Genomic DNA, 27784 nt, shown 5'->3' with positions numbered 1-27784 from the left:
CCGGCGTATGTTAAAAAGAGACGAGATGTCATAGAAATAAATAATTTGTGGTGAGATACGTCTGACTTGGATCCGGTGAGCAACCACTCTGCGATTGAAGAAAAAGGACTCACCATATTGCAGAACTGATAATTTCGTATGAGAAGAAAGTTACCCCTGTGGTTATAAACTTAATATCTATATACAGAGAACTTATTCCAACCGAAGAAAACTTCGTCGTTTAGAATAGCAGTAGAACTATGGAATATATCATGACTGATTGCTCCGCAAAAGGAATTTTCTACGCTGACTGCAGATTTGGAATGATGACTGCTTGCTAGATTTACATGATGGACTGAACTGGGGATGGGCACCGGCCAGACAGAGGACCGGATGATGAGGATGAGCACCGGCCAGCCAGAGGACCGGATGATGAGGATGAGCACCAGCCAGCCAGAGGACCGGATGATGAGGAGAGCACCGGCGAGCCAGAGGACCAGCTGATGATGATTGGACCGGCCAGCCATGTGACCAGCTGATGACCAGGAAGACGTTATCCAACCGGAGATCCAGATCCTAACAGAGGGTCTAACCACAACCAAGGAATGGAGCGACAACCAGACCAAACGTAGCATCTGACGAGCTAAGTCCATACATTTTTTTGTAGAGTAGTTTCTTGCAATCTACACCCTCACTCTAACTTCGGCATGTGCTGACTAATTGGTGATATTTATGAATTAATTAAGAACGTGTGTGAAACATAAAGTGAAGTGTGAGATATTTAAGGTTATAAGATAAGATGGCAGTGTAGAATTAGAATTCTATTATATCATATACAGGCTACCGCACTTGCATACATACAGTAGAAACTAGCATGAGTAAATGAAAGAAGTGTTTCTTGTGAAGATCTAATAGCAATGAGTCTATATAACTAGTGAAACTTCGATTAATCTCGTTTACCTGTACAAAGATTACGTCACGAATTTACCTGCGCGACACAGATGAATATAGTTAAGTTACGTATTCCTTTCTTCATAGAAAGAGGGCATTGAACTCAAACTGCTGTTTTTAAGATAAGAGGTTATTAAAATGCGTTTATTACAAGGCAATTCTAAAATGTTTGGCATATAGTTTTGGGTGTAATCGGCTATATGCGTACGGCAATATTTATGCCGGTGGTATGATAATGTATATTGGAATGGTGTTGAAATATGGTTATTTATTGGAGCATATTAAGGAATATTTGGAATGCAGATGTTTATTTATCTTCTGCGATATGAGATAGAATTGCTATTCGCCAAGGAAACGTTGTGTTAGATTTACATGAGGTGAGTTTCTGTGCCATATGGAAAGAATATGTCAAAGTGTGAACATCGCGCAGATGATCATTTTAAGGTAAGACTGACATGTATTATGGTAGAATTGTGAATCGTGACACTTTTTATCTGACATTAGTAAATGGCATGTACCGAGTGCAAGAGAGTTCTTTAACATACGGTTTACTAGGCTCATGACTAAGTATACATGTGATATTCTTTGGTGCGGTGACGTTTCAATATAATGCGTATTAATTTCATTCTGTACTGTCCATACGAGTTGAGTAGCTCGTACACATGAGAGATATCGAGTTATAGAAGATGGCTAAAGCACATTGAGCCGTTGGTGGAGGAGTGTGTGGATCGGAAACTACTTGAACAGTTAGATAGATGTTCATTTCTTTTCACGCAGATATGATTTCAATTGAAGTGTTTTAAATATAAAGAATAGGATAATGGTTAGTTAGGAGCCATATGTCGTAGGCTCTAGGGAGGTATTGTCTTAGCCCGTAAGTTGTTATTTATGCGTATTCAAGATGGGTGACCAGATAATCAGAGTTCAGATTTATGAATGGAAAATTTTGAGAGCAGTTTTACGATTTCATACTCACGCAAGAGTTTGTTTGGGAGATACATACGTAAAGATATGATCAGATTTACATTCGCAATTTGACTTTATCCCATTTAATTTTTATTACGTTTCAATTTAGCAAACCATCCATTTTTATCACAGTGAGATGACTTAAATGTGGTGAGAATAATTAATATAATTATCGTGACGGTATTCACAACGAGTATTTATATGGAGACCGTAATTGCTCAGTGATCTCTTGAATATAATTTGAGTAAATCAAATACACTTCGGAACATGGCTACGAATATAGAAGTAAATAACTAATATGAACTTGAACATTAAATGAGAAAGAATGTAAATAATTTAAAGCATAATTATTTTACTTTTATTTGAGCCAGCGCTGACTATAATCCTTTATGCTTAAATGACATTAAGATAATACTACCCAGAATTCACATTAACTTACATTGAACATGATTTATTCAATAAATTTTCTTATATTTTTCTTTTAGAAAGTGCCTGTGTTTTGAATTCCTTTTGGGTAACGGCTAGTTTGTAAGTTAGCTAATAAGTTTTGTAGATATAAGTAATTGATGAGTTAGACAAAAAGAAAGAGATTCTTTTTGAGGTTTTCGACCACAGGCCCTTACTTGAGCGTATAGGTATTCCCATGATGTGCATCTCAACAGACCGAGTCTCTTCCGAAACCACGTAAAACACAAACCCATATAAAATCACAGATTTTATGAGCGATAGATAGAATACCCTGAGAAGAAATTGAGTTACCGGGAGAACTTGGCACTGACCACTCGATAGGCAGGTGCAATATTAATAGGAACTGTGCAAGCTGTTCCAACCCCTTTCATATGCATGAGATGAGTTTCTGTGCCTCACATGCCCAAGCATTTAGTACTTGTAAGGGGTCTGCTGCAGTTCAATTTTTTTTAAATTTGTTTTACATTGTACCAACACAGGTGTTTTGGCAATGATGGGATATGAAAGGGCCAGGAGTATTAAGGAAGCACCCATGGCCTTAATTAAAAATATTGATACAAAACTTACCTGACTTACCCTATCGACTATGCAATGGGTTATTCAGAACAGACTTGTCGGTCCTCTCATACGCACCCATGCTGCCTGTATAAAAGTGATGCCATGTGATGTGATGGTTATTCTTCCTACCACTGTGGCATCAGTTTGAGCATCTGGTGATTTTGCGCCCTTGTCGTTACAAGTAGATTTATAATACCAATATAATGGTCCGTTATTGGACATTATAAATTTTCCAGCTAACTCATTCTTGGTGCCTGAGTTTCGCCCTCGTGTGCTAAGTTAGGCTCGTCAGTTGGGACTTAGCACACCACCCAAGACGCAAGGCTAGTGCATACCGTGGAGGCCACTGCATAGGCTCTTTGAAGCCACCAGCAGTGCCAATGCACTATGAGAGCTATGTCTCATTTCCAAAAATAGATGCCTGCCTGGCCATCAAATGATGTAGATGTTGATTCCCATAGGGAACCTGAAATATTTGTCCCGAATGAGTAAATTTATAATACCAATATAATGGTCCGTTATTGGACATTATAAATTTATTTATAATTTAAATTTATAATTTATAATTATTAAATTTAAATTTAAATTTATAATGTCCAATTTATTTATAATTTAAATTTATAATTTATAATTATTAAATTTAAATTTAAATTTAAATTTATAATGTCCAATAACGGACCATTATATTGGTATTATAAATTTACTCATTCGGGACAAATATTTCAGGTTCCCTATGGGAATCAACATCTACAAATAGATTTGTCGTGTGATATCTTGCATTTGGCACATTGAGCTTTTCCCTTCTTTCCACAATCTGATGTGTGTCTATGATTAAGGCATATGATGCAAAAAATTAGCTTTCTTCAGCCTGTCTCTTCATTCGGTGATGTGGCCCAATGGCACAAAATGTTTCCAATAACTTTGCAACTCTCCTCACAGAACCTCTTAGCTTGGATTGAACGTGAAGTGCTGCAGCCATAGGAATGTTGCTAAATAAAATAGAGCTTTCGTCTCCAATCTTTTGGGTGGTAAGAGCTCCATCCACTAGTTCCCCTAAAGGACCCGTTGGTTACAAGATATTTCCATCAGAAAGACCCTCCTGACATGAATTATCCAGACATGGCATTTGTAATCTGGAAATGAACAGAGAATTTTAGGCATGAGGACTCGGCTGTTTCCATTAACACCCTGTCAAAGAGCGTATAGAGTTTGCATTTGAAGACTGGAATCCATGTTATGTCAAATTCAATGCTTGAAGAGTGGCATATCGGATAGGTTTATTGTTGTCCAAATAATCCAAGGGGCTTGAATAATTCTTTTTTATGTCACCGTGATGGGCTAGAGGTGTATTCTTGGTTTCTGCATGTGTGCCAATGGTCATGGTAATTCCTTCCACCAAGTATTTTGGCTCTCCTTATAAATAGCCATGCAGAAATATACTTATTGATCATTGTTATTGATGAAATGACTGCTTGAACTTCTCTGAGAAGCATGCTCATGTCTCTATATCTATTGAATATGGTTAGAGCTTGATTGGCAGAATTTTTCATTCTTGATGGAGTAATTGCATTCACCATTGCTGTTGAATGCATATCCTCGTTTGTGGTGTTCTGCCTAAAACTCACAAATTTATTTTCAATACCATATGAAACCTCTATAGTATTGAAATTAGCTCAGTCTAATATGGTTTGCACTTTTGAATGTCCCCGTTGTATTGTTTGTCATCAAGGAGGTCGTGGATCCCGTCAAGACATATAAGACAATTCAAAGTCTCTGGAAGTCTGCCCTTGTAATAATGGTTATTCTCAAGTGACGTACTGCCAGTAAATGCTTCTATTTCTGTGAGGAAGCATGTAATATTACTTCTGTATTTTTGTCTAAGATTGTTTAGTTATGTTATGGTCTGACAATGTGCCAGTTTCGCTTGGGGCAGGATCGGACATATGAATATGGTGGGGATTAACAGAGTCCTACTGGTATAAGCCTGTTAATAAATTCAATGCACAAAATTGCTCTAGAATCCCATTACATCACAAATAATTTACTGAAGTTAGCAACAAAATAGTACAATTTATTTATGTTAATAGGATGGTATGCAATTAAAGGCTGCTATCGTCAATTTCCTTTTGTGCAGTGCATTGTGAAAATATCATGATGTTCTTCAAGATTTTATTGGTTTCTTCACCACATGGAATAGTAAAAAGATTATTCAGAAATACACAGCTGGTAACCGAAGGAACACAGAAGTTGTAGTTGCCATTTTTGCATAGTCTTTATATGATAATGCATGTTATAACAATTTATAACACCACATATGAGCAACCACTTGATTCACATTTTACTTACTGCAGCACACGTTCCTTCTAGATCAGGTAATCCATTAATTTTACCTGGATTTTGGCATTGTGATTAGGGGAGGAAGTGATAACAATATTCATAAACTTAACATAATTCTATACTTTTTCAAGGGTTATGAATTTCATGTTTTTGGTCTGTATTAAACTGAGAATAACACATAAATAATAACACAGTAAAGGTTTCCATCTATTCAATACTATACAAGGTTTCCACCTATTCATATGTTAACTCTATACTGACAGACATATTTTATACACAACAATAATAAGAACAAGACCAAGTTGTGTGACAAATTCCAATATACACTAGTTTCCTGACAACTAGTTTCCTTCAAACAAGTCAGCCGATGACCTGCTAGAGGAGAAACTCCCTCTTGTGGTACCGTGAGACTCAATCTGTGGGAAATGTCTCCAGAACTACTCATAACCAAAAATGAGAAATAAGGACGTCTAACTCTTGTCCCATAGCGACATGTCAAACACAACAGTAATTCTACTACAGACACTAAGATAGTACAGAAAACTCATATCCTCATCTCGACGCGATGCAACACTTTTTGACACACCCCCAATGGAGATGAGTTGAAAATACAATTTCAACCACATATCAGGCCTCATCATCATCATCATCATGTTTAAGAATGATACGGTCCTGGTATGCTTCTTGTCTCTCTAGGTCATTCCATGTTTCTCCTTTCTTCTCTACGTCTTCTCTTATCTGATCTAAGCATCTTTCCCTTAGGCGTCCAATTGGACTTCGTTCTGGAATATTTTCAAAATACTTCCTTGGTGTTTGAGTCACCCGCATTTGCTTAACATGTCCTAGCTACTTAAACCTTGCAACACTCAGCCTTTCTTCTACGGTCAGGTTGACCTGCAGGTCTCTTCGTATCTGCTCACCGAGCTTGATAGCTGCAGTCGCTTAAGTGCGGCCAGTATCCAGTATTCGGGAGATAGTAGGTTCGAACCCCACTGTCGGCAGCCCTGAAGATGGTTTTCTGTGGTTTCCCATTTTCACACCAGGCAAATGCTGGGGCTGTACCTTAATTAAGGCCACGGCCGCGTACTTCCCACTCCTAGCACTTTCCTGTCCCATCGTCGCCATAAGACGTATCTGTGTCGGTGCAACGTAAAGCCAATAGCAAAAAAAAAAAAAGCGTATCTGATCATCCCTAATTCTGTTCTTCCTGGTTTTCTGTACAGCTGATCTAAGGAACTTCATTTCAACAGCTTGCAGTTGACTTACTTCTCCTTTATGTATGAGAACTCTTTTACCATTCCTAAATCTCTGGCAGTAATGGGAACCAAACCCAAACCCCAAAGGATGGCAGCTAATAGTGCTAACTGATATGCTACGGAGGCAGGAAACTCTAACATGATTCAGTGCTAGAAGGACATAAATGGTGGTACTGACGCATTAGATTAGATATCTCACAACATTTCTTGCAGCCACAAGACTAATTGCTGGCTTTTATACATTGTCTGTGTTAACGCATGGACAATTCACATTCACAACACCAACCACAAAAAGAATACTATTCTAAAGAGGGAACACTTGCTAACTAGACTGAGTGATGAAGAGATAAGATACTGTTGCCATGCATGCAAACGATGTTACGCATTATCAACATATCACTATAAAGTTTAACCTTGGAATCGACCCCAATGTGAGGAAAATGATGAAATATCTTCTGCCCCAAGGCACATTTGTACATCATAATGGTGAAGAATTTCAACGTTAGTTTGTAATGTTTATTGTAAGGGATTCTGTGTTTACCAACAGTGCCCTGCATTGTTCCTTAGGGATAATTAATGTATAATGAGGAAGTGCTGCCATCCTTGTGATGTTTTCAAAATGGAGAATGTTTGATAAATAAGATGATTCAACAAGGTTTGTGGCCCAGGGTTTAAGATACCTAGTTTAAAAAAGATGAAATTGATGATAACAGCTAGTTCAGAACCTAAGTATGGCAGTGAACAGAGAAAGAACACATCATATTGTATATGGTTAAGGGTCTACTTACTTGTTTTCCTGTTTGATTCCTGGGTCCAGTTGATCAACTGTGTGTTCTTCTGTGAATATTTCATCCTTAACATCCACAGGCTATAACAAAAGAAAAGAACATCAAATGAACAAAAGCAGAGTAAGGAAGTAAAGACAGTAAACATGAAGCAGGTGATAAAATAAAAGTAATTTTCCCAGAATAAAAATGTCCATTTATCTTTGAATGTAAGAAAGAACAGAAAGGACAATCAAGAGTTGAATTAAGTCAGAATTTAAAAGGGAGATTGGTACCCAATAAAGAACACATAATATGGTAGAAAAAAATGACAGGACAGCACTGGAAGAGAAAGCAACACAAAAGGAGAAACTTCAGAGGACAAGGCTGATCTCCACGCTCTGGTCTTGTCGTTTCATAGCTCCCTATTTCCACACTGACTACCAACACTTTAATGTTATGATGTGTTCCTTGTCCCAAGTTCCCAGCTGTAGAACTAACTGCCAAGTGAGAAATGACAGCAAAAGTTACACTTATCAGATAAACCATAAAGTTTAATTTACACTGAAAACTATGGTTGTACAAATCACTAGACACCCAAAAGGCACGTATAATTTTAAAAGGATTTTTCTTCTTGTGGGAAGGTGGCTGACAGAACGGTAGAATGAGTGTACTCTTAAAGCCAAAAGCAGGCCTCACTCTTTCACAAGAAGTTTAGAAGCATGGCGCAAAGCGAAAAGCAATTACATGCAACATTATCTCAAGTCTTAGCACAACATCTTAGTTTATGTACCTTTTTGTTGAATAGATGTTATTTGTAAACAACTTTTGATTACTTATTCACAACTCTGCAGCAAGGAACTGTGGGAAGGAAAAACTATGCAAAAATTATAGGGACATTTTAAAGCAAAATATGAGAAATACTGACCAAGATCTGAAAAAACCATAATATCACCATACACACCAAGATATCTGGTGTTCTCTATATTCATCCACACATCACAATCTTGGACCCTCAAAAAGACAGGCTGTTGATCAAATAATATATCTGAGGTCGTTAATTATAAATGTAGGTCAATGTAGTGAAGAGATAAAAAAAAAGAGTGTATGCAAGCAAATACGTTACATAAAGTTAAAGAATCATAAGCTAGATTGAGCAACAAATGCTGCAAAACAGAAATCATGGTTCCAATGTACCTGGTCAAAATTGAACTGTAGTTGATCAATGAAATCTAGTTTGTTACCCTTGAAATTCTCAAGGCCCCCTTTATTTCACAAAGGATTATTTCAGTTGGACAAACAGATTCCAAGGACCTTTGCATGAATGTTAAAGTATAATTTATTACATTTAATAATAACAATACTTTGCCTTAAAATTAATGGTAGTGTAATTCCTAAAACACAGCTGGGCAGCTCATAGCAGCGAGCTGTTGATGTCTTGGATTGAGGTTGTGTGAGCACTAGATAAATATACAGAAGGTTTGATTTTAAAAATACAAAAAAAAAATTCATTTATATTGAATAACGAATATATACTGTCTATCTGTTAGGTCCTCAGCCCCAAGGGCTGGTTGGATCCTTAAATAGCACCGTTAAAGTTTGTGCTGTTCAATTGAAACCACAAAACGTAATTGTGGCACCTAAATTGGGTGAACTAGATAAGATGGAAAGGTCACAAGACATATTGTTCTAGGTCATACTGCAATGGTTAAACTCACTAAGATCTGTCAAAACCGTGCAATGTCAAATGCTATGAAAATGCACTTGGTGAAATCACTAGTGTTTTCAGTCTTTTTGTACACTGTGAGACCTGGACCATGAATGCTATACACAAAAATCAAATTGATATCCTTGAGATGTGGTGTTGGCGGAGAATGCTGCGTGTACCCTGGACGGAAAGAAGAACCAATGTTTCCATTCTGAACGAACTGCACATCAAGAAACGTCTATTTTCCCATGTGAGTGTTATCTCCAGTTCCTTGGCCACATTTTCAGAAGAGAAGGGAAGAACCTGGAAAAGACCATTCTGCAAGGCAAAGTTGAAGGTAGTAGACCACGGGAAAGAACAGCAAGTAGATGATTAGATAAGGTAAAGAACACTGGACTACCTCCTCAGATCACGTTAAGGAAATCTGAAAACTACTCTGGGTGGAGGCATCTCATCAAGGCTGCAACACAGAAATGATAGAGTTATAAGGTCTCGATGCTCAATAATGAGCAAGACGACTAATGATAATGTGATAAGATGGGGAATGAGGTAGTTTGTCATTGCCTTCCTCACTGTGCAGCATGACCGGCCTTTTGAGTAGCATCTTTTATAACATTGAGAGGCACAAATGTAAATTAGCTCTCATACTGTTACCATTATAATAATGGAACTGAAACTTCAGTGGAAGCTACACAATTCCCCGGGCTTGAGCCAAGACAAAGATGGCAACAGCTAGGAACTCATACAGGTTATCAACATAATAGAGTTTAAATACTTCAGCAAAATTTGCAATGAAAGGTAAAGTACTATCTTCTTTTGAATGAATTTTCATTAATCTATGGCATATATAAACATGAATCCTGTTATTTAATATAACCTTTTATTACTACAATGAGGCAATGGCCCGATTCTTGTTCAAAATCACTCGTGTTGTCATGCTGTGGAAGAAAATGTAACACTGACTGGAGTGAAGCTTTTCATTGACCATGTTAGGAAGTTTTATTGAAACTGGCCCCTTTGAGGCAACATGTTTCCTTTAAAACTCCAGCAACTAATTGCTACTTCTTTATTTACTTCAGTAGTAAACTTCTGAGGTGGTGCAGCTCTTTTCAGGCACAACCCCAATGGAGGTGAGCTGCATGTACCATTTCAACAATATACCACAGCCATCCTACCATTAATACTTTACGGTAGAACACCTACTGTACTTAATCCAATATCAGCCACCATTGCACATCTGCCGCATCCCTAATTTTTAACAAAAATATTCACATTCATTTTGTGTGCCTGCAGTAACAAAAGGAAAAGGCCAATGACACGCACAGTCAGAACTGAACCAATGTTGAACTTGTCAGTAAATACATCATGGGAAGAGTTGAAAGCTGCACGGCTTCATTCAAGCTAAAAGTACTGAAAGTTGCAGAAGAAAATGGTAAGGGAGCAGTGGGCTATGAGTTTTCTGTTCATGGAAAACAAGTTAGAGAGTGAAGAAAGCAGCAAATGGAATTAAAAATCACTAGGTCAGCCAGGCATTCTTTTCATGGGCCGAATCAGGGCACGTTCCCAGGTCTTGAGAAAACAATCCTGGAATGGGTGAGAGAAATGCAGAACAATGGTTGCAGTGTTTCCCATGGAATGGAGTTTCATATGAAATGTTACAAATAAAAGCACGGGAAATTGTACATTCCACGATATTCTGGGAAACTAATTCTAAGCGTCACGGTTGGGTAACTTGGTTTATGCAGTGTAATAACCTGTCATTGTGGAAGAAAATCTCCTTGTGTCAGAAAACAGCCTAAAGACTGCACCAATAAAGTTGCATATGACCTGATCAAGGCAGCAAAACTCATACCTCCTCTCAAAGATCTCCATTCCAAGAAACACTTCTGTTTCTGAGAAGGGTTCTACTTAAAAATTGGTAACGTAGTATGGTGATGCTGGTGATTCCTGCTAATTGCTGTAAATTATTTCTGAAGGAATGAGAACATGATATGCAACAGGATATGTTCCGTGTAGTGCTGGAGAGCATTAGCGGCCACCTTCTTGATGCCTGGAGCTAATAAAACCAATCTCGCTGTGACTAGTTGGTCTGATTGATCTTGCAACTTTTGGACCTGTCAGTTCATAAGCTGTTTAAACATCTTCTGTGGCAAAAGTACTCCAACTGGAAGTCTGCTGGAAATCATATTATTTACTAACTCTATGATGCTACCATCATCATTTCTGACAGCACAATGCATGGCATGATGCTTAACAGCTGGGTGTCACAGCAGGATAAAGGAAGAATTGTACACTATGCAAATACAGTAGAACCTCGATAATTCGAAATCGGTTAATTCAAAATCCCGCCTACTTCGAAGCTCTCGTTCCCGGGAACATGAGATAAACTTTTGCATGTTATTTAATTTGTTTAATTCGAAATACGGATAATTCGTAATTCGAAGTACAATGTCGGCCCCATTACCGAAATTCAGACTTTTAATTCGACACTGCCTTTACAGCTTAAAACAACAGTACGTTACACAGTAATTTCAACTCAAAATTTATCCGCGTCATAATAGAACGCGTGTTCCGGAACGTGGAGGGGTAGCTTTCCGCACTTACACTCACTTCGTTGGGTCTACAGTGCGCTTCATGATTGCTAAGTTGAATGAAATGGGAATTCTTTTGTGTTCAACCTTTTAAGGAACGCCGTAATATCACGCAACAGGCAGTGTGCGGGAAAACAGAATGCGCGAACACTGGCGATGCCGACAGTTGACGAAAAACCGTGGCAAATATAATAAATTCGTAGGCACCGAACAATACTCTCATTGCCGATGAAACTGCATTGCTTTATTTTAATGCGAGCCCGAACGGTCTTATGGTTTTAAAGGAGAAATTGCCAGCCAGGGAATCATACAAGGGTCGGGGATGGGGGTCATTTTAGTGCGTTGCAATGCACATGGAAGCAAGAAACTTTATCCCCTCGCCATACGAAAGTTCGATAAGCCACAATGTTTTAAGCGCGCCAGACACTTTCCATGCCAGTAGAACATGCAAACAGTACAGAAATCCAAAAAATAATGCATTTGCACAGGAGAACCAACATAGTTTATCCTCGTCTTTGAATTGTGTAATTTTTTCCTTTCGTTGCATGAGGTTACGTTTGTCAGTGATTTATACAAGTGCATTATTTGAACATTGTAAATGCACCTTGTTGGATACATTTCGGAAATAGTTCTTTCCATGGCATTCGAAACTGTGAATCAAGGTTAACTGCATGCGGTAACGGACCTTAGAACATTTTGTAATGCGGCAAGAGTTGGTACTTCTGAATTGCAAAGTGGCGATTAATTCGAAATCACGTTATTCGAAGTCCAATTTTTGAGTCCCAACGACTTCGAATTAACGAGGTTTTACTGTACATACCATCTGATGTAGTAAAATATTGTGTTTACCAGGCTGAAAAAGAATTGACGTTTACAAAAATAAATGTAGAGTTGTAGTTCATTACACTCGCCATTTGTCGTGTTAGGAGGGTCCAGCTATTCAATATGTAAATTATATTATTACAATTGAGACCGTTGATGACCCAATGGAGTGGTTGTAACTAGTTCCTAATATATCATGATTAAATAAATAATTATCACATATAATTTAGAGTATTGAACAGGTGGACCCTCCAATCCTTGTTAACAGTAATCACTGTCAATATGGACCATAAAGGAATTAATTTTATGTGTTTTGTCATGACGACGTGCAAGTTAAGTTGGTCAAAACATGTCATCCTATGATTATGTTCCATGAGTAACGTTTTAAGTTTTGACTACTACATTGGCTAGCAATGCAGTTATTACTAGGGAGCGGATTTGTATGTAATTACATACTTTTTTTGCGTAAGTTTTAACGCAAGTTACGAAGTTCATTATTCCTATTGTGCAACCCCAAGTGTAAAAACTGAATCTTATTTCACATAAAAACACATATTGTCACATTTTTAAAATGTAAATACATATTTTAAGAAAATCTATAATAAGCACATAAATCGGCAATATTTGTTGATCAATAAAATTTAAAATGCTTCTGTGTTATAAAACAATGCTCATATTTTCACTTTACGATTACGGTATTGTTTTTAACAGTGTATTTAACATAATGTATCTGAATGTTTCGGCTATTTATGGACCTCCATAAGTTCTAAAACTTGCTGGTCACTGGCTACGACGTTACATTTAGACAGCGATTTGATTTGCTGCACAAGATGTTTCCTTGCATGATGTCATTCTAACTCTTTATAAGTCAGCCCTCTCGGGTTTTGTTTATAGAATATCAGCGAAAGGCAATCACGGAGAGATAAGATGACGTAATTCCGTTACGACATGGGAGACACGGAAGAATATTGCCCCACCATTAGGTAGTGGAATGTCATCACTCCTAAGAGTAAGGTTAGCTGTTCGGGTCCATATATCATTCCCGTGGTCGTGTGATTTTGTATGGATTTATAAGAAATATTTCCTTCAGTGTCCGCTGCTATTCTTTTTATTGAAACAGTGATTCACCGTATATGCGTGTGTCGTAACCTGCAAAATAGTGCCAAAAGAGAAGTCGAGTACAAGGTCGCGTCTTCAGCAATATGTAGTGGAATTTAAAAGCATTTTCACTACCGATGGAAGAGTATTATTTTGCTAACCGTGTGGTAAAACAGTACGTGCAGATCAACATTCTCAAGTAATCCAGCATTTGTCTGGAAATAAGCATACTGCGGCTGCTTCGCGTGTGCGTGTGCGACAATTACTAATAGCTGAACCAGCTACTTCAAATGCATACCCATCTAAATATTCCCAGTATTATTTAGATGTGTGCAGAGCATTTGATTGCGCCGACATTCCTCTTGGTAAAATAAATAATCCGGGACTGAGAAATTTCCTAACAAAGTACATTAATTTTGAGCCTCCAGACGAATCCACATTAAGGAAAAACTATCTCCCAAAATGTTACGATGAAACTTTACAGAGAATTCGGGCAGTATGTGATAGCGAAAAACTGTGGGTGAGCATTGACGAAACCACTGATTCAAGTGGCAGGAAAGTAGGAAATGTTGTAGTTGGTGTGTTGAAGAATGACAAAACTGCTTGCGAACATTCTTATTTGCTAGCGTGTAAAGAAATGCTTGCTGCAAACCATGTCACTGTAGCTAGGTTATTCAATGAAGCCATGCACTTACTTTGGCCAAAAGGTATAAAATACGACCATGTATTGCTTTTCCTTACTGACAGTGCAGCTTACATGAAAAAGGCAGCCGAAGGCCTTTCTGTGAGCTTTCCGAAAATGATACACGTAACTTGCGTTGTTCATGCTCTACACAGGTCATGTGAAACTGTGCGGGCTCAGTATCCTCAAGTGGATAAATTAGTGTCTAATGGCAAAAAAGTCTTCATAAAAGCACCCTCAAGAATCGATCTCTTTGAAGAGAAAAACCCGGATCTTTCGCTTACTCCTCTGCATATTGTTACGCGGTGGGGTACCTGCCTTAGCGCTGTGGTATACTACGCAGACAATTTCGAAAGTTTTGCATCCGTTGTGAACGTGCTAGATAATAATGACGCGTCGTCAATTGAGATTCTTCAAGAGATACTAAAAGACAGCTCTTTGAAAAATGATTTGGCGTTTATATCTGCAAATCTAAGCTTCTTGTGTAAAACTATGGACATACTTGAAAAATCCACTAACCTGTTGTCCGAAACAGTGAAGGAAGTGCGCGCTGTTGAAAATAAATTAGATTCACTCCCGGCTTCACAGGTACAGTGACTGTTAAAAAGTCAAATATCAAAATTTGTTCAGGAAAAACAGAGGATTTCAAACAATGTGCCAAATTTCTAATGTATTAGAGGGTGCTCATGTTGGTGAAATTGATGGCGTTATTGTTGGTGACATCTCTTTAACTATGCTCGTCTGACTTCCTGTGATGTGGAGCGATCGTTTTCGCAGTATAAGGCGTTCTTTAGAGATAATCGGCATGCATTTGTGATGGACAATTTGGAGATGACCTTTGTTGTTCACTGCAATTCTGAGACTAATTCTAGCAACTAATATTCCAGCGTGTGATGGGTGAGTACGAACTGGTACTATATTTTCAAAGATGATAGGTTGCTTTTGCCATATTTAAACAAAACATTACCTTTAAAAAATAATCAATCGTAATATCTACCCTGGCATATCAAAAATTAATATACCATACAGCACGTTTCCATACACAGACACTATTTAGCCTTAAGGAGCACGTTTGGTAGCACCATATTCTAATGCAAAACATTATACGTACTTACTTCTTGAGCGCGAGTAGTTATTTGATATTTAAAGGAAAATAATTTCAATTTTTTATCACATAGTTTAAAGTTTTTCAGCATATAAAAAATAAATATTTTTCACATTTTTAGCACATAAAAATCCGCACCCTAGTTATTACTATTTAAAAGGCACATGATAACTTGTTCCACATACACCATTAAATTCTACTGAAGCCTTCAGTGAAGTATTAAAATCAATGCTTATTCTAACTATGTTTCCATGCAATATATAAAATGCTTAATTTAACGAGGGATGTACCGGTCTCAGCATATTATAAAGTTGTGCTAATCAAAAGCCGTACTGTCAATAGCACGGCATCTCTTTGTTATTACATAAATACCTATCCAATAATAGTTCAAATGGCTACAATATATCCCTAGGTCTTTCAAGTACGGTACTTTGTATTAAGATTTTTCACATAATAGCTGCACCCCCTATTTTAGGACCTTAAATCAGGCATTAAATGTGCACCCTATAAGAGAGTAAGTAAATTTGGTATTATGTTCATTATGTCTTCATTGACAACTCTACACTGTTTCACTGAATTTGGTCAACTCCAAACCAAACAGTTCCTTTAATAGACGAGTCTCAATAGGATGGGTTTGTCCACTGTCAGACATAGCTGTATATTGATTTGTATATTATATTTTACATAGTGAAGGTATCTCCGTCATTTTGCAGCACCAAAGACTTGGGAAGGAGCTCGTACAAAAATCATACTAATAGCCAGCTACTGCTTGAAATAGGTGATTCCTTTAATATACTGTTAGAAGTAACGATACACATCACGTATGTAGCAGAGGGCCTTGGAATGATACTAGTTGCCACACAACACCTAACAGAGCATCTTACTCTAGGAGAAGACATTGAAACTTTCTACTTGAACCACTTGAAGAAATAGAAGACTGTCAACTGCAAAAATATTATATTTTAACTAGGACCTTCAAAATGAAACTATGAAATGGATGCTCGCCTGTTGAAATATGGTTGGCCATTTATCCCACAATATCCATTATTTGTCAATGCTTATCAAATTATGTCGATTACCTGAAATATGTTCTCCGGTGTCGGCTCTGGTTCTGTTAACTCTGATTTGGTTTCTTGTTTTAAAACTGTCATTCCTGATGCAAGTTGAACATTTTCCTGTGGGATAGAAAATACATTAGGCGCACTCTTCATACACATCTGCCAGCACAGTCACCAACAAATAAGCATGAAAATTCATAACCTCCCAGTGTCTGAATCAGTTTTAAAACTTCATTAATGCTTTAGAGAAAATTTATATAGAGTACCCTAAAATCTTTGCCTCTTTATTGCACAAGTTCTGAAATTACTTAAGGCATTGTTTTCTTTTGACACTCTTCTCTAAGAAATAAAATATATCAACAAGGATCTCATCCACTTCAAGTGGTAATCTTCCAACACCTTTTTCAGCTGCTAGATTAATCAGGTGGCAAATGGAACCTATGATGGCAATACCTGGTCGAACTTCCTTCAGAACTGCTGAAAACCCATTTTCATGTCCTATCATAACAGGAGCATTGTCGAAGCAGAAAGCCGCACAGTTTTTATTTGATATGTTATGAGAATTCAGCTGTGATAACATCAGGTTACCTATGTTTTACCTTGTTGAGTCCCCGTCTAATGCTGGTGTGGATAGCACAGTGCTCACTACTTTTTCCTGCAGAATATCATAGAATGTAACAACAATAGGATACAACTTGGCATTTGTACCACTGCTTCCATTCATTACCAAAGGAAATGGTCCGTTCTGAAGGCACTTAACAACTTCCGATGATGCATTTACTTACAATTTACAATGCATGTCATTTTTGTGCAACCTAAGCTATATTACCTTGCAACTTCTGATGTGAGAAACATCATCCATATATAAAAAAGCAAGTCGGGCTGGAGCGATGTATATATAAATATTTAAAAATGAAAAAAGACGTGAATTAACGAGAAATCTCACAAATTTGAAACTCGGTACGGGAGAAGCTCATGACCCCAGGATCCCTAGAAAAATCGAAAATTCTCAAAATTCCCTCAAGGGGGCACGCTGGGGAGGCTCAAATTTTGGGCTCAGCATAAGAACGCAGTCATATAATTTATCCAAAACGACAATCTATAAGTTTCGTAGGCTTAAAAATTTTCGGGAATTTCCTATTTTTTATCCCCCGTCCCCCCAAATAAAGATGGCGGCACAACCTGCCAGACGAGGTAGAAAATTGAAATTTGGTGAAATTATAGCTTTTGGTCCTTAACCGACGGAAAAATTCCAAAATGTTCAAATTTATCACTTTTTACCCCCAAAGATATCGAAATATGGAGGCAATTGTAATGACTGTGCAGAAATTCCTTTTGAGCTATTTGTTGGCTAAACGGTAACTCGTATCACAAAACGGATGGCACAATTTTTCTTCACTTCGGAGTGATCTACAACTTTGGTCCTATGACATTTTGTCGTATCTCTCTCCCTTATACGTTAGATTTGGCCGTATTTCTGCATTGTTCGGAAATTTGGTGATTTTTACAGGTATATTTCATGGTTTGACACACTTATATGAATGATAGGATCATCAAGTTAGGTTCGCACATTGGCACGATCAAGGGCCATATGTTGATCAAATTTCATGATTCTAGCTTATACATAAGTAGGCAAAACGTAATGTAAAACGTTACAAATGTACTCAAATTTCACCCTATTCAAATTTTGAACTCAATTTACCCACTAAATAGGGAAGATACGAGGAAATGGTTTAGAAATAAACATGTAGAGCGATAAAAGAGGCGTCTGATGGCGTAAACCGTTTGTTAATATCATGCACCGTTTAGGAGTTATGAATCTCGAAGTGGAAGTCTGCACTTTTCAACGTTCTAATGCTTATCCGTCATCTTATAAATAAAGTTGTAGGGGGTCCGCTGTCTGTAATTTCGTTTGTTTTGCCAATTTTTCAGATATATTTAGCCGTTTTAGGTCATCTCAAGACCGAATCGGTGGTTTTTACTTTTCGTGTCTGTCCGTTTGTTTGTCTGTTCCACCATCACGGCAAAACGACTGGATAGATTTCAACCAAACTTCATATTTGGAGTATACTCACCGCGAGGAAGGTTTCTATATGTATTCCATTTTAAAATCTCTGATTACACGGGGGGTTTATAGGAAAACCAGAACGGTTTTCCTCCATTATCTCTTATACTATTGATTTCCTGTAAACTTCGTGGACCGTATGTGAAACGTCTCTTCATTATAAACAACTTTCGTTATGTTCATAATTTACCTTACTATTCAAATGGCGGAGAAATTTACTATTTTCTGCGGGTATCATGGTCTGCGTGTGTGACCGACAGACCGACAAGAACCTACAGGTTACCATGGCAACGTCTCTGACTGCTTGCCAGCAGGGAAGTACCGTATTGCCATTTTCCTCATCATGCCTTTAAATTCATGGTTGTTCCTTGGGTAGAAGGCAAGAGAGGGCGTCAATCGGCCATTCTGCGGGATATTGGCGGAATATCGTTGGAGTTTATAACCGTCCTCGAATAGCTTAAGTAATAACAACATTAGTCATCTTATCTGTTGACCTAAGAATGGCTGCGCCCAAATTTCCCCTCTGTTACCTCTTTCATATATTCATAACTCACACCAGCATAATTTATTGAGGGGCATTTGATTTTCCAATACATTCACTTGGTATTTACGTATTTGTCATCATCCGCCTGTCCTCAGTTTTAATCCATTTTCTATTAATTTCAACTTTCTTTACTGAATTATTTTCTTCCTTAATTACACCGTATGTATGCGAGTGCTAATCCCGAAAGCTTGACACTCTTTCCTTTGAGGAAATATTCTAAGCTATGCAAATGTATAACTTTCGGCCCCGAAAAATATCGAAATACGGATGCAATTTTAACGACGGTGCACATCTTCGTTTCGGGATAATTGGTGGCTAATCTGTAAGTCTTATCACAAATCAGAAAGCACAATCGCCTTTCATTTTTGAGAGGTCTACAACTTTGGTCCTACAACTTTTTATCGTATTTCTATTCCTTATCCGTTAAATAGAGCTGTATTTCTCGATTTCAAATTAATTTTGTACTTTCACACGTATATGTTAACATTAATTTGGCACACTTATAGGAAAGATAGAATCATGACATTCGGCACGCACATTGGCTGACCAGTGGCAATGTGATAGCCAAATTTTACGATTCTATCTGTCACATGAGTATCACAAATATTAAGTAGTATGTGAAAACTGTACAAAATTTCACACCCAATGACTCTAACTCAATCTAATCCATAAATATAGGAGATGCGAGAAGATGTCATGGTACCAACCATGTAGAACACTGAAAGGGGCGTTTGATGGTGAGGTCCGTTTGCAGATATGTCGCAGAGTTTCAAAGCAGTAACTCTCGAAATAAATGTCTGCACTTCTAGAGTGTGTCTGTACATTGACTATTTTGGTAACATTTCTGTACAGTTATCCGTTTCAGGTGTAATAATGACCATCCGCATATTTTTAGCTTTGGTGTCTGTTTTTCTGTTTGTTTGTCTGTTAGTCTGTTTGTCTATTACTTGGAAACTACTCGATATATTTCCACTAAAATTCATATTTAGAAACCACCTGGCCTTGGATAGGTTTCAGGGCAAATATTGTTTCTAAATCCATGAAATGACCGGGGGGTTTATACGAAACCGAAACCGTGATTTTGCACTCCCACAAAGTATACACAACCAAACTTAATAGAAATCTATCTGCCTTAATGGAAATTAATTTTTAAACCTTTTTGCTCATGTACATCATTTCGGTAAGAGGATTTATAAGGGAGATATCATTAACCAGACTTAACTTAAGAACGGGCACGTGTTGAGCGTATTTCTTACAACTTGAAAACTATTGAAGATATTTGTACCAAACTTTATATTTAGCATTCACCTTTCCAAAGGTAGATTTTAAAGGTCAATAACATTTCCTGTTCCTGGAATGGACTGGCGGTTTATAGGAAACCGAAATGGTGATTTTACTCTTACACAATATATAGAGTACAAGACCAACCTGACTGGAAATCAACCAAACATGATGGAAATCCATTTCTAAAACTTTTTTCATGTGCATTTTTTCGACAGAAAGATTAATAAGGGAGATATCATGAATGGTCGGTTTTGCAGGGCAAGTCCAGCAGACATAGACCAAAAGGTGTTGTACGTGGAGCAAATTCCTTATCTATCTATATAAGTAAACTCCTAACAACTGTGTGCCTGTGCATTGACTATTTTGACGAAATGTTCGCACAGCTACGCGTTTAAAGGGTAATAATAACAACCATATGCATAATTTTTTGGTTTAGTTTCCTGAAAGTCCTAATTTTAACCCTCCTTGCCCAAAATGCACATTGCAGCATAATCTGCCAGACGAACAAGAAAACAGAAATTTGGCAAAATTATGCGTTTTAGCCTGTAACAGACAGAACGTTTCCAAGAGCTTTAAATTTTTCACTTTTTTCCCCGAAGAATATCGAAATATGGAGGCAATTTTAATGATGGTGCAGATCTTCGTGAAGTCCTATCAAAGGGAAGGCACAATCTCCGTTCAATTTGGAGCGATCTACAACCTTGGTCTTATGACTTTTTGTTGTATCTGTATCCCTTTTACGTTTGATTTTTCCCTATTTCTCGATGTTAAGTAAATATGGACTTTTCACATGCATAATTCATACTTTCAATCACTTATAAGAAAGATAGAATCATCAAACCCTACACGAAAATTGGCCCACCCAGTAGCCATATGCAATCCAAATGCTATGTATGTAGCTGTCACATAATTATCTGAAAAGTAATACAATGTGAGATAATCTTACAACAATTTTACCCTTTTCAACGTTCCTAACTCAATCTGACCCATGAATAGATCAGATATCATACGACCAGCCATTTAGGCCGCTAAATCTGACGTCTTAAGGTACAATCGTTTGTCGATATGACGTACCGTTTTGCAGCGGTCAATCTGTAAATGAAGGTCTGCAATATTTTAAGCATGCATATACTTTCGTATGTCGATCTATATATATTCACTGATGTCGTCTTGTAGCGATCGAGAAAGGGTGTGTCTGCTATTGTAATCAGTACTCCCCACACCGACTTTGACTGGCAGTAGGAATGGGGTCCTTCTCCAACACCTGTGTAAATGGCATTAGTAAGGAAGGCCTACCATTGTAGTGAATAATTCACTTCTCGATTTGACTTGCAGAAGGCAAGGGAGCATGCATTGTTGTTTAAAGGTCCCCTACCCGATTGTGTTTGGCTGTAGGCAAGGGTACCCGTCCTTATAAACAAATGTATCCATCTAAAATGTGACTGGTATTAGGTACAGTGGCCTGATATTTTGATGGAAACTCACCAAATTGGTGTAACTCGTAGTAAGCTGGCTGGTTGTAGGAAAAGGGGCCTGTCATTATAATTATAACTGCACAACTCAATTTCGACTGGTAGTAGGGAAGTTGCCAAACATTCTAATGAAAACTGTAATCTGTCTGGAAGTAGGAAATGGGGCCTGCCATTGTAACGAAAACTCCCAAATCGATTGAGACCGCGCAGTAGGCGATGGGGCCTGCAATTATAATGAAAACTTCCCAACTCGATTGTGAATGGCAGTAGGCAAGTGAGCCTGCCGTTATCATCACAAATCCGTAACAAGCACTTTACATTGGAAACACTGTATTGGGAACCTCCCTATGCTTTTTCTCGGATTACGCTAAGAGACATGCCATTTTAAAACAACCTTATTTACTGTATGTACAGTATTTACATCGATATTCGAATACAATGTAGAATACCGTGGCGAAGCACGGGTACATTTCCTAGTCTTCAGCATGATCAGCTGCACTTAAGGCCACATTGTGTTCCACCAAACAGAAAGTAAACAGACACTTGGCCCTAATTATATCACAGTCAACGCTTCCAGACTTGGCAAAAAGGGTGCTTATTTTCTTGTTACCTTCCTTCGATTTAACATAACTTATCGGTACATGTTTACGACACTTCACATGATTCCTTAAATCGTTTCTTCAACCAAGTGCGTTATTAATATCACACCCACATACCATGCAAAAGGCAAATTCTTCTCCCTTTCTGGGTTTTAGTATGCACAGAAAATCAACAGAATGTGATTATGCAAATGTCTGGAAGTATAGTTTCTTGTTGGATTTATTTACGAATCCTACAATAGAAATATAGCATATCAAAATATTCAAGAACAAATGTCTCGATATCTACTATAACAATGAAAGGAACCTGGATCACTGAACATCACATAAAATTATAACATAAACACTCAAGGGAGTAAAACACTTCATTAAAACACGTCAAAGCACACAAAGTCCAAAACTATTAAATGAACACGACGCCAACCTCGTGAACAAAGAATATGCACATGGTAAAAAACCACAAACACATGTGAAACGAATGTAATTAGTCCGAGGATTGCAGGAAACTCCTAAGCACGAAGTTATAACATAAAAACTCGAACACTTCATTAAAATATGTAAGAACCTTAAAAGGCCAAAACATTCAAGGAATGCCAACTTCAGGAACAGAAAACAACACTCACGTGGTCAAGGAATATGGGTTAAATCACAACAAGCGAATAGAGCAGAACAAAGAATTTGCAGAGAAGAGTCTGTCGACACCTATTAAGATTCAAAAGGAAGAACAGTTACCCCGGCTCTAAATTCAATTCCAATGATGACACAAACATCACATGGTTAAAAGTATCAATTATATCAAAGAATGAGTTATCGACTCCCATGGACTTGCCTTCAACCCATGCAAACATTCAATTGTGTGGAAGTACGGTGATTATCGAATGTTTCAAAATTCAATGTTTCAAATTTTTTGTCCACCAAGTCGTAAAATGACACAGTCCATCCGTAAAACCATAAGATGCTGCAATTTCCATAAATTTTAAGGATAAACTGTAAACGCTGGCAGGTATGGATCCATCATCGGCTGTCGTGGAGAACAGAGGTGTCACTGAGGTGGCTTTGTAAAAGAGTCCTGTTACTTTTCCCTCCAAGCCAGACAGTACTGTTCCACATTATACAACTAAGCCCACTGAAGTATATACATCAACCAACCTTACGAGTGACACTCCCACACCAATCATTACTGAAACTGACTGTAATGAGAGTGATGTTACTACAATCATTCATACCTCAGACACTTTCGAGTAATATTACCGTGCAACTGAGATACAAAAATAAAAATAAACTCATTCATGTCCATACTAGAAGATATCTTGCATTACAAACATTGTACCTCATAATATCGCATAGATTTTGGGAAGAAAATGGTCATGGACAAAACCTCTAAATTGCAGAAATCACATATCTGTGTCAAATCATATCAAGCAATATTTATAATTTGTCTCATTTCATTTACACAAAGAATTAAGTCCCTTGAAATATTTCAATCACTTTTTTACTCTGGTTAACTGTTCTGTTAACTAATTTGAAGCAGTTCAGTTAACAATAATATCCATCCATATTTTGAAATGTGAAATAAGTAACCTCATCACTGTCAATTTCTAGAATATGATGCATTACAGGCAATCAACAATAAAACTCTTTACTACTGCAAGGATGTGGTGTAATGCTCAGTGAAGGACTGTCGTGAAATTCACTTGCCCCTCCCTGACCATCAGAAGTGAACAAACAACATTGAAGAATACATACACTGCTTCAGCACTCCTTTCATGGTCTATTATGATACTTTCGACTTTCTAATTTGTTGGATTCGAAAACCTGGTTGGCACTCGGGGGTTTTGGGCATGTTACTATAAATTAATTTACTAATTAAAGTTCAATACTGTAAGAAAGTCAAGATATCACCTTCATAACAGAAGTGCATGAAGGGTAGCAAACCTAAGGAGAGGACGATAAAGTAATCCACAAAAGGAAGACAGAAATGACAGCAAAGAGAAAGGAAAAACAGGGGTTTCGATGTGACAGACTGCATTGTCCTGAAGCCAACATGAGTGCATAGAGAGGAATCATTTTTAAGGTTAGCGAGGCACAGATAACAAATGGATGCATTATGGTAATGGGTAGAGGTGCTAGCTTTTTAATTAGCAATAAAACAAAAAATCCTATTTAGAGGTAAGGATGGTTTTATTTTCGTGTATTTACAGATTTTATGCAGTCCAGCAGCAATCTTAAATTGTGAAATAATGCGAATTCTATGAAGAACACCACAAACACCACAATCTGTGAAATAAAAATAATTTTAAAAATTTTTCCACACCACTCCAAACATTCTTGTACACAAGCCAAACTTGAAATTTGTTTGGTATAAATTAAAGAATGATCAATTGTATCGTTTCTCGAGAGACAACCAATACTACAATATATTGTCGATAGTCTCGTTATACGGCAGCTGTCCTGAAAGGTAGCGTGTGTCCAGTGGTGAACAGCTGTTATCTTGTTGCATGAATCGTTTGGCCGACTACCTCCAAAATGTTACGTGATCGTTGTTTAAATTGGAAACTACATTTGCCTCCATTACATCGGCAGTAGTGTAATTCATAGTAGAGAATTCCATATACGGTACCGTAATTTAATAGAAAATGCACAAATTGTGTATTATCATTGAAGCTGGTATGTTATTTGCGTGAATCATTTGACGACTACGTTTTTTGTGGTAGTTTTAAACTTAGCAGCAAGCAAAGAGATGCAACATAATTTAAATAATATGAAAGGAATCAGATTTTGCGTGTAGTTATGACTTTATACTGGCGTGTGACTGCTATTAACATGGGATGACAGCTTTTGTTATAGGACATCACAAAATTGGGTTTAAAAATGCCGAAAGTAGCAGTTTCTGCTGCGGACAGACTTAAAGAATATAAGAATGAGGGATTTATAATTTCTTGTGGCATTCCTCTGTGCAAATATTGTGACTGTTGGTTATATTATCGCAGGAAAGATGGTTTAGAAAAACATTGCAAATCGGAAAAGGCATTCAAAATGCCGAGAAACTTTGCGTGTTGAAGTTAGAGTTCCTAAAGTGGCCACACTGAAGGAAACATTATCAAATGTTAGTTGCATGAAGGATTCGAAAGAAGAGTTTACTTTGGATACTATTACTGCATTCGTGAAAGCTACCATACCAGCATAGAAACTAGGACAATCGAGCTTTCCGTATTTAGCTAAAAAAGTACACTCGGGGAAGTGGAGATTTAGCATCTGCAAATCAGAGCCATCAGAAATACATCCCCCGCGATCAGTGAAAGAAGGAGGGAGGAAATGAAGAGCTAAAGAACAAAGACTTATTTCTGCAATGTGATGAAACAACTGACAAGAATGGTAGGTTGGTTTTTAACATTCTACTTTATCTATCAATACCATAAATTGAAATGAACACCCGTCTGGCTGCCTTTGTTGTTCTAGATTCTGCTCAGTCTGTAAACAGACTCTGACTATATAGCCGAGATCTTATTCTTATAGTCGTCAGTGTCCACAATCAGGTGTCTCCCCGGACGAGGTACAGGGCTCGCGCTCGAAGCGGAAGCTGACGGTACCATCAGAATCAGTCTGAGAGTATCACATAACACATGAACATATGACTTTGACACAAGCCCAGAATGAAACATCTGGCGATGAGGAACGTACGAAGTTGGAAAAAACCAAAACGAAGTAACAATAGTTAAGGGACAGGGAAGGGAACTAGCTATGTAAATCCTTAATGCCTGGCAACCACGTATTACTTAATTGATAGCCAGTGTCCCTGTTGAAAATGTTAAGATTTCTACATATTTCCACAGCTTCCCATAAAATTCTGGACCTGTAGTGTCTAGTGTAGTAAGAGATCGAGCACCTTGGAATATGACATCATGACCCGACGATAGAGCGTGCTCAGCTATTCCTGATTTGTCTGGCTGGTTGAGACAAAAATCTTGTTCATGCTCCTTGATACGAGTATCAATGGACCGGCATGTTTGGCCAATCTTACCGCAATTTACAAGGAATTTTGTATACCCAGGGATGTAAAAGTAGGGACAATTTGTCCTTGGTTTTACCCAAACTGTGAGCAATTTTAGTGATGGTGCCAAACACAGTTTCAATATTTTGTTTGCGCAGGACCTTGGCAATTAGATCTGTGGTGTTCTGAATGTAAGGCAGGTAGGCAGTTCCCTTCACTTCTTCCTTCTGTGAGCTTTAATTGATCGTTTCTCTGGGACGCAGGGCTCTATGAATCAGCAAGTCGCTGGAACCATTACCCTTGAATGTGACTTTGGGTGTGACCATCCTCACCTGGATATTTGATGGCTCACAAATTCGACTTACCCTCTTGGCGAGTGTCGTGAGAATGCCTTGTTTTTAATAATAAATTTTATTGCGCACAATGTGCAAAATTTACATATTACATCAATAAATTACAATTCACTCAAGGAGCACTTTGTTCAGAGCAAAACTGCTTCAGAGAGACTGTTCTCTTCTTGCACTTCATTACGTGATATGCATCACACTGTTCATTGCACAGTACACATACACACTCCTGGCTGGCCCAGTGGTAGGACTTCTTGGCACAGATACGGTGATGAAAGCCGTGTATTTCAAAGCGTGTCACCAAAAGTCTCAACTCATATTCCTCTTTCATCCAATCCTTATTTATCAGTGCGTCTGTACTGTAAAAGCTTTCCTCGATCGAGTCCCTTTTCTCCCGTAGTTCTCGTAACAGCTCCTCGTATGCCGGAGTTTGCTGTAGAGGCATTTGTAGTCTTAAATCCTCTATCAAGAAGGTTTCCCGTGCTAAGACATATACGTACCGGGATCGGGTGAATTTAGATACCCCCAGGACCCTCTTAAGTTATCTCAGTTTCATGCTTTCCAGTTCTCGTAGCTGTTTACATGATAGGTACTCCCATATTACTTCTAATCCGTATGTGAGCGTTGGTAGCTCTTTGACTTGGCCGTGACATTCTTTGCAGATGTTTGATTTCACTTATGCAGCTAATCTCTTCTTTCTGTGTACTGGGAAGGTCGTCCCGGAGACTTGTAGTGTGATCCCTAGATACGTGAACTGGTTTATCGGTGTTAATGTGTGTCCCCCACATACCTTTCGATAAGTGTCCTCCTCTCCTGTGTACCATTAATTCTGTCTTCTTTAGATTCATCCTTAGCTCGTTGTCATCCGCCCATTGCGTGACAAGCTCCATTCCGTTTTGCAAATCTTTTATGTTATCAGCGGCTAGTGCCATATCATCCGCATATATGTATATGCTTACATATTGTTCTCCCTCTTTGATATTTGTAGGGAGATCCTGGGTCAGCGCATTGAACAATAAAGGACTCAAGGGGTCCCCTTGTAGCACTCCGATGGTCTGATTGCGATACCCCGTCACTGATTTGCCCTTGGTTTGCCGCTAGTATGTTAGCTATTAAATTCGTCATATCCGATCGTCCGG

At 38.0% G+C, this 27784-nt stretch overlaps 1 protein-coding gene across 1 annotated transcript in view; it reads right to left on the bottom strand.

The window, feature by feature from the left end:
- Positions 1 to 27784, bottom strand: part of LOC136866945 (zinc finger and SCAN domain-containing protein 26) — a 95999-nt gene that overhangs the window by 33107 nt on the left and 35108 nt on the right. The window contains exons 3-4 of the mRNA XM_067144034.2: positions 16365 to 16460; positions 7304 to 7383 (exon numbers count right to left, since the gene is read on the bottom strand). Coding sequence (XP_067000135.2) covers positions 7304 to 7383; positions 16365 to 16460 — 176 coding nt within the window. The remainder of the gene's footprint in view (positions 1 to 7303; positions 7384 to 16364; positions 16461 to 27784) is intronic.

This window comes from Anabrus simplex, chromosome 3 (assembly GCF_040414725.1).
Source record: "Anabrus simplex isolate iqAnaSimp1 chromosome 3, ASM4041472v1, whole genome shotgun sequence".
Lineage (NCBI taxonomy): Eukaryota > Metazoa > Arthropoda > Insecta > Orthoptera > Tettigoniidae > Anabrus > Anabrus simplex.
This window is presented reverse-complemented; position numbering and strand designations above follow the sequence as displayed.